Source organism: Falco punctatus, assembly GCF_963210335.1.
Source record: "Falco punctatus genome assembly, chromosome: 4".
NCBI classification, from domain to species: domain Eukaryota; kingdom Metazoa; phylum Chordata; class Aves; order Falconiformes; family Falconidae; genus Falco; species Falco punctatus.
The window spans coordinates 115,512,949-115,521,449 of record NC_137583.1 but is presented as its reverse complement, the minus strand read 5'-3'; the positions used below and the strand labels follow the sequence as shown (position 1 = coordinate 115,521,449).

General features: G+C 53.6%; 1 protein-coding gene across 3 annotated transcripts; it reads left to right on the top strand.

The window, feature by feature from the left end:
* Positions 1-253: 253 nt before the first annotated feature.
* LOC308062405 (ribosome-binding protein 1-like) lies at positions 254-3,268 on the top strand. 3 transcript variants are annotated; one of them, XR_013927562.1, is made up of 5 exons: positions 254-617; positions 954-1,072; positions 1,868-2,021; positions 2,447-2,580; positions 2,864-3,268. XR_013927562.1 is itself a non-coding variant. In XM_080383848.1 (4 exons), exons 1-4 carry the CDS (start codon positions 543-545, stop codon positions 2,513-2,515), a joined length of 417 nt encoding a protein of 138 aa, XP_080239974.1. In that variant the 5' UTR covers positions 254-542; the 3' UTR covers positions 2,516-3,268. The 3 variants fall into 3 exon arrangements, 2 of the variants coding, with proteins under 2 accessions (XP_080239974.1, XP_080239975.1); XM_080383848.1 differs by having other exon boundaries at positions 2,447-3,268; XM_080383849.1 differs by lacking the exon at positions 2,864-3,268 and having other exon boundaries at positions 1,868-2,495.
* Positions 3,269-8,501: the final 5,233 nt, after the last annotated feature.

Sequence of the window (8,501 nt, the reverse complement as noted above, 5' to 3'; positions counted from 1 at the left end):
GTGCACTGAGTGCTGCGCTAAACCCCGGCCTGTGCAGGCAGCCCAGGGCAGCGGCACGGCATCACCCAGCCGGCCAAGAGAGCACCCCTGCCTTGGCAGGGGGCGGAGGGGGAGTCTGTGTTTCATTTGTGGGGGTGTTTTCTTTTTTTAGTTTTCCTGCTTTGCCGCAAACTTGATGTGATGATGTTGATCCTGGGGCCGGGGAGGGGAATAAAATTCCAGGCCCTCACTCCTGTCTCTTAGCTGCCCCAATGTGGAACAACAGTGGCATCCAGTGGCCACTGAGCCCAAAGCTTAATGCAGGAGGAAATGTAAGTGCGGAACGGTGTAGCTGGGCCTGGGGGCAGCGCCGAAAGGGTTACACTTCTTAAAGTCTTCTGAGCTAGGAGGCCACTTGGTTCGAGTCCCCTTAAAGCAGGGAAGTTCCTACGCTGAAACTGACTGGGTGGCTTCTCTCCTCGAAGGAGCTGGCGGCCGAGCGGGCCAAGGCGACAACCCTGGAGGGCAAGCTGAAGGAGCAGCTGCTGGCCCGCGAGCAGGAGATGGCAGCGGTGCAGGCACGCATGCAGGCCAGCTACCAGGACCATGTCAGCGAAACGCAGCAGCTGCAGGGCAAGGTGAGCCCCACGCGGTGCTCTGCAGCTTCCTCCGCTGGCTGCCGGCTGGCCCTCGGTGGCAGCTGCCTGGTCTTTTGGAGAAGACCGAGGTGGACGAGGGGACCAGAGCCTCAGGGAGGGGCGAGAGCCCCGCAGTGCTCCTGAGCCGTGGTGCTCACGCTAGAAGAGGGATGTGGGAGCATCCTCACGGGATGCAGCAGCCGCAGGGGCTGTCAGCATCAGCAGACACCTCGCTGTGGCTTCCTTGCCAGTCCCTCTTGCCCATGGAGTGGGCTCCTCAGGGGAGAGCTGAGAGGCTGGCAGCGGCGGCATTAACCCCTGTTGGTCTCTCCCTAGATCCGCACCCTGCAGGAGCAGCTGGGGAATGGCCCCGACACGCAGCTGGCTCGCCTGCAGCAGGAGAACTCCATCCTGAGCGATGCCTTCTGCCAGATCAGAAGTCAGATGGAGAGCAAGTAAGACTAGGGGTGGGGGTGGGGGGCAGAGCCTGGGGCCGCCCTCTGGCAAGCCCTGGGGGTGGCTGTCCATCATGATTGGCCACCCCCTTTCTTGAGGGTGCTTCTACAGATGCCCCAGCTAAGTGGAGGTAGAGGAGGGAGTGAGGAAGAGATTGCCAAATGGCTTTTGTGGGCCTGGCAGGGGAAACAAGGATGCTTTTCCCAAGTGGAAGGGCAGGGGAAGCCCTCTCTGCTTTGGAGTCACCTGTGCTGATGCTAGCGGAGGGGGCAGAGGGGACCAGAAGGCACTGCAGCATTTCTCCACACTTTGGAGAGCTTGTGCTCACCAACTTCAGAAGAAATGTTGCTGGCTCTTTGATGGGAGCGGTGCTGCAGAGAACCGAGACCTGCCTGGTGCATACAGAGCAACCAGGAGCTAGGGGAAGAATTTGGCACTCTCTTTTTGTAGAAAGTCTGAAATGGCTGGTGATTAACAGTGGTCAATTAATTACAGAGCAGACTCCAGCTGCTTAGAGTGCTTCCTCCTGTGTCTGGGAACACAGATCCTTGCGTCTTCTATTTCATGAGAAAGGAATGTCTCCTGTGATGGAAACGGAGCTTTTGAAATTGATGTGTCAGCTCCTTCCACCCCATCCCTGAAGGACCAGGCGTGTCCGAGAAGCAGGCCAACACAACCGTTGAGATGTTTCAAGCCCTGTTATCAGGCCCACGGGAGGATGTGTTCCCCCTGGGTAACGCCAGGGATGCTTGACTGGCCTGCGGGCTGCAATAACGCTGCTTCTGTTGGTGCAGGCAAAACGCTGAGGTGGCCAGGTTACAGGAGTGGTGCGGCAAGCTGATGAACGAGCTCTCTGAGAAGTCAGAGGTGCTGCAGCATGAGAAGCAGCTGAGGAAGAGCTGGAAGATGAAAGTGGCAGCCTTGGAGAGGCAGATGGAGCAGCTGCAGGTCAGGCAAGCGCCTGCAAACCTGCTCCCCCCGGGTGTGAGGGTGGGGGGGGAAGCCTAGATGGTGCACCGTGCTGAGTGGTAGCCTCAGGTGAGAGAGGAAACCCAGTGGCCCCTGCCAGCGGGTGCTCACGAGGACGTGGGTGCTCCCTCTCGACTCTGAAGCCCTTGGTGCAGGAGGCAGAGCTTGTGGCTTTGTTATTGTCACCGGGGTGTGGCTGGATTTGGGGTTTTTAGGGGTGTTTAAAGGACACCTCCCAGGTAGAGCCTCTGAGCACACCGCTGGAGCAGTGGTGCATCGCTGGCTTGTGGCTACCGAGGCAGCTCAGTGGAGACCTGAGGTGACCCGAGATGTTTTGGAGGGGGGAGTGTCACCAGACGGCCAAGGGAGACTCAGGCAGATGCCTTCTTTTGACTCCCATGTAGGAAAAACTAGGAAAAAAAAAAAAAGAAAGAACTGGGGCCAGGCAGCAAGCGAACTACAGGAGCGACTGAAGGTTACCCAGGACCAACTGGCCAAAGGGAGAATGAAGAAGTGTAAAGAACAGCTTCAGGAAACGGTACTGGTGGTAGCCACAGCCATCCCTCCCCTTGGTGCTGGTGGAGGGCAGGGGGAAGCGCCTGTCAGGCAGCGGTTGAAAACCGGAGACAAGGTGGCACTTGCTGCCAGAAACCATCTGGGTGGCTTTTGGGAAGCTCTGGGAGCACAGGAGATGGTGGTCATGGTTCTCCCTTCTCAAAAGGCAGGACCTGGCCCATCTGTGAAACGCTTTGATGCTTGAGCTGCCATGAGAATAAGGTCGAGACCCAGTTGAGTAACCCACCTCTCTTTTCCTTCTCCAGGGGGAAGAGGACAGTTTGAAGGAAGGGACTTCAGCTTGATGAGTCTGTGACCTAGACCTTACTGTCAGCTTGCCAAAATGCCTTACACATTCCTAAAACTAAAACTAAAAATATATGCCTGATTTACTGTAGAAAAAAGTTGCAAGCCATTTGTGACCTAAAACCTAGTTTTGAAACTTAAAAAAAAACCCAAACACAAAAACCCAACCAGTAAACACTGCAGGCATATGTTTGTAAGAAAATCTTCATACTGTTTTGTACAACTACCGTTTGTTCCCAGGGGCACCGCACCGACCACATCGGGGCAGGCAGAACCCACAAATCTGTGAAAAGGGAAGACTCTGTTTGTACATCAACTGGTGAAATTATTTTTTTTCTTTGTTTTTACTTTTTTTGGTTTGTTTTGGGGTTTTTTTGTTTGTTGGAGTGCAAGAAGTGTGAAAGTGAGACCCAGCATGGAAGGAAGCCTCTCTTTGATGGGTGGCTCTTGGCACGTATCTTTTTGTGTATTTCTGGGTGTTGATGCATTTACAATGATGTAGTGAAAAGAGCTAATCCTTGCTTCATTTTCCCGGTTATTATTTACTAATTTTTTATTAAGTTTGCAAGCCAGCCAGGTGTTTGGGGTCACTGAAGAAGGACCCTGCTGTGGCCGGGAGCAGATCCTTTATTCCCCGCCTTGCTTGCTGTGCTGCAAACAGCCATCCCCTCTGTTTTTTCTCCAAGATACGCAAAGGAGAGAAGCCTTCCCTTCCAGCCACGAGTGTCCTCACACTGGCTGCACCCCGAGGTCCCCTGCCATGGGGTCAGGCTGAGCGTGGGGACAGGGCACAGCAGCGTGAGCGTGGGGACAGGGCACAGCAGCACAGCCTCGCCAGCCCAGCGCAGGCTGCTCCTGCTCTCTTAAGCCTCAGCGCACCCCTGAAATTCTGTCCCTGCGGGTGCTGTGTGGTGGTGGTCCTTGGGCACTGCCTTCTCTCTCCCCTTCTTGTGGCTTTCCTTTTGAAACTCCACACAAACCCACCCTTTTTTCCCCAGGTTTTCTTCTTTTTAAATAATTTTTCTTTTTTTTTTTTTTTTATTTCAAGTTGGTTTATTGGGAAATGGCAGAGACCACGTCACAGCTTGGTGCCTGCCTCCTCACAATAAAGCTGCTGAGCCTGGCGCTGACATCAGTGGGATTTGAGGAGCTGGTGGGGGGAAAAGGCCCCCAGAGTACTTGGTACCTCTGGGGTGTGTGAAGAACCAAGGCCAGGAAGGGGGATGAAGGCCAGACCCGCCTCCATTTTGTTCCCAGAGAAGTCTGCGTGTGCTCAGCCTCTATATTAGACACACCAGAGACTCCACGCAGGCAGGACTGGGTAGACACGTGTCCTGTCCCCCCAGCACTGCAGCTTTGGGGGTCATGATGGAGAAGGGACGTGCAAATCACACTTGGGCTGTGCGGTATGTGCATGACCTGTCTCTGGTCAGGCAAGAAAAAGGGGTCCTGCTGAATTCTGGCTGAGGGAATGGCAAGCTGAGAGCCCACCACCCACCACCACCCCTACTGCCTGGTGATTAACAGTGGTCAATTAATTACGGAGCAGACTCCAGCTGCTTAGAGTGCTTTCTCCTGTGTCTGGGAACACAGATCCATGCGTCTTCTATTTCATGAGAAAGGAATGTCTCCTGTGATGGAAACGGAGCTTTTGAAATTGATGTGTCAGCTCCTTCCACCCCATCCCTGAAGGACCAGGCGTGTCCGAGAAGCAGGCCAACACAACCGTTGAGATGTTTCAAGCCCTGTTATCAGGCCCACAGGAGGATGTGTTCCCCCGGGTAACGCCAGGGATGCTTGACTGGCCTGCGGGCTGCAATAACGCTGCTTCTGTTGGTGCAGGCAAAACGCTGAGGTGGCCAGGTTACAGGAGTGGTGCGGCAAGCTGATGAACGAGCTCTCTGAGAAGTCAGAGGTGCTGCAGCAAGAGGAGCAGCTGAGGAAGAGCTGGAAGATGAAAGTGGCAGCCTTGGAGAAGCAGATGGAGCAGCTGCAGGTCAGGCAAGCGCCTGCAAACCTGCTCCCCTCAGGGAGATGGGGCGGGTGGCTGAATTGTGTGGGATCCGTGGGGCTGGCCATGGGGAGAGCTCGGGGGGGGGGAGACGAACGTCTGCATTTGGATAGCGAGCTGCCTGGCGGACCTCTTCATTGCCTCCTGCCCCCTGTCAGTTTGTCACATGCAACGAACTCTTCTTGCACATCCCCGGCAAAGCCCAGGGGGCACGCTGCCCTGGTGGGAGTGGTTCTCGCTCACCTGTGAAGCTCCCCAGCTGGCTGTGAGGGTGGGGGGGGAAGCCTAGATGGTGCGCCGTGCCGGGTGGTAGCCTCAGGTGAGAGAGGAAACCCAGTGCCCCCTGCCAGCAGGTGCTCACGAGGACGTGGGTGCTCCCTCTCGACTCTGAAGCCCTTGGTGCAGGAGGTAGAGCTTGTGGCTTTGTTGTTGTCACCGGGGTGTGGCTGGATTTGGGTTTTTTAGGGGTGTTTAAAGGACACCTCCCAGGTAGAGCCTCTGAGCACACCGCTGGAGCAGTGGCGCATCGCTGGCTTGTGGCCACCGAGGCTGGTAAGATGCATGGAGACGTCAGGTGAGCAGCGTAGTCCCCAGGAGGAAAAGGTACCTTGGGAAGGGGGTTTGCTGACCAAGGGGTGGTCGCTAGCGATCTTGAGGGCAGATTGAGCAAACCAAGGTTACTGCCAAATCCTATTAAAAGCCCGGAGGCCTCGCAATGGAAAGCGGGGGGCAGGACGGAATAAGGCAAAATCTCACAGTAATAAGTTAAAAAAAGAGGGACCTCATAGCAGAAAGTAAGGGAAACTTTGCGTCGGGAAAAAGGAAAACAGGGGAGTAACAAAATCTTAAATAATTCATTACCAATAATCGTTTTTATTATCTGTTACATAATCTGCACAAGGCACTCCAGAAGCAGCCATGGCCCTCACGGAGCCTCCTGGCCAAAAGGCTTCAGTCTTGAGGGCAAAGGCTGAAGAGTGCACGAAAGTGAGAGAGACACAGGGGCAAGCACTTGTCCCACCTTGTAACATCACTTGTCAGCATCTTCTCATCTGACCCCAGGCTGCAAAGGGTTGCAGCTCGGCTTGTAAATTACTGGGTACCATTACAGCAGTATTATCAAGCAAGGAACAACGTTAGAGTAGCAAAAAGACACGGCTTTGCCCTCGGCTGGGGAGGCACACTGGGACAGCCTCCAGCGCCAGACCATTTTTAGCAAAACAATCACAAATACAATTAACTTCTTAGCTGACTTGTCTACAAAGAGGGAAAGGCTCCATACGATAAGCAGCACTCACTATTACTCTGCTGCAGAATTTAGTTCTTCCAGAGGTAATACACTCTGTTTTGCCAGCATCTAACAGCAAACCATGTAACACGAAGATGCGGAGTTAAGGTACCTGTAAATGCACTGGTTTTGTTTCCTGGCTTTTGTGCTTCCCAGGGCTGTCCTGTGTTGTGCAGCTCTGATATTTTCCAATGTTTTTATATTTGGATATAGTAATTGCTAACACAGAGCCTAAGGCTAGCAATCATAGCATCTATTTACAACATGCACACTGGCTGTGTGCACCTGTTCCACCAGCCTCCCGTTTGCTTCAAACATGTCAGTCTCCCTGAGGACACGTTCAATGAGAAACCACCCCCCTACCCTGCAGAGCCCTGCTTTACTTGCTGCCAAGCCTCCTGCATCCCCCTGGGCAGATTACTTTTGGAAGGCTGGCCAGGGAATATTTACCAGCTATTGAATCAACAGAGTTCAGCCACATGCCAACATTTCATGCTGTTACCTAAACGGTGTCGGAACTCTCAGAACTCCATCAAAACAGAAGTGGTTTGCACTTTGGTATTAAAAGTTATGTCCAGGCCTGAACACCTCGTTGGGAGCTGGGCCACACAGCACGCTCCTCTGGGCAAAGATTTCTTTTCTAAGCAGCCGTTATGCAAGTACCAATCTGTGAAAAAATTTTGAAACTCAAAGAGAGAGAACCTTGATTTGACATAGTGCTCTTGCTGCACGTTCCGTAGAAGGGAAGTCACCCACATCTCTAGATCTAACGGAAAGTAGGAAAGAGGCACCAAGTGCCAGGTTCTGCGTGTGGGCTGGGGCAATACCAAGCGCAGGCACAGGCTGGGCAGAGAATGGATGGAGAGCAGCCCTGAGGAGAAGGACTGTGGGGTGTTGGTGGATGAGAAGCTCAACTTGGCCCAGCAACGTGTGCTTGCAGCACAGAAAGCCAACCATGCCGTGGGCTACATCCCCAGCAGGGCGAGGGAGGGGATTCTCCCCCTCTGCTCTGCTCTGCTCTGCTCTCGTGAGACCCTCCCCGTGCAGTGCTGTGTCTTCTCTGAGGCCCTCAACATAAGAAAGACATGAAGCTGTTGGAGCAAGTCCAGAGGAGACCGTGGAGATGCTCAGAGGGCTGGAGCCCCTCTGCTGTGCAGACAGGCTGAGGGAGTTGGGGTTGTTCAGCCTGGAGAAGAAATGGCTCCAGGGAGACCTTAGAGCAGCTCCCAATACCTGAAGGGACTGACAGGAAAGCTGGAGGGGTGTAGAGGGATTTTTAAAGGACCGAGGACATATGTTACCGTTGTCCAGGTTGGACAACCAAGGCCTGTTAGTTGAAGCTGCAGAGCAACTTTAAATTGTCCTTGGAACAAGCAGTGTGAGAAATAAAACAAGCTATGCACGAACAAGAAGCCAGGTGCAGAGCAAGTCCTGGGAACCGCAGAATCGACACAGTCATTGGCACACTCTGATCAGGTGCCTGCAGCATGTGACACGGGTGCCCGCATGGCCAGAGTCTTTTATCCAATCACCTGTGTGTAAAGTCGGGTGGGCGGCTGGTTTAAGTTATAAATACGACCTGTTTGTTTAATAAAGTGAGCACGGCACGTAGCCATATTGGTGTGATTGTCGTGAATTGGCTGACTCTCCACGGGGGACCTTCTTCGCCTGGTGTCACCCGTCTGGAGATGCACCAGGATCCCTGGAGCTCCTGACCCCCCCCAACCCTCCCATCTGTTGCCCTCATCCCCACTCCCAAGCAGTGCAAGTATGTCCCAAAAGGCGTTGCCTCCAGTTAATGGCGAGAGGAGAAAAGAGACCGCTATAAACTTGTAGGATGTGTCAGGGCAGCGACTGTTACAGGCAGGTTTAGAGAAACACGCATGGAGGGGCCCTTGGTACTCTGGAGGCAGAGGGGACTGCACATGCAGGTGGGGAGGCCGGGGGAAAATGCTAATGAGTGAGAGGTGGTTAGCAGCAGTCAGAAGCTGCTGATTATCCCACGCTCCAGCTTGTTCTCAGGAGAGCTGGGAAACTCTCTCTTTGATCCTCCTGCATTTCATCTGATAATTGGATGGGGGTTCCAGATGTTACTGCTGAGCATTTCAGAGAGCTGATGCAAAGACATATCTTGAATCAAGGGGCCTTGGACAATCCCAGAGGTATTTTCAGGGCTTTGCTAAAGGAGTGGGACACCATTCACCTTCTTGTCCCTGTTGAGTTATTGCTAGGGTTCATTTGTATTGTCCCCTGAATGGCCTTTTCTTTACCATATACATCCATAAGCTTCCACCCTTTT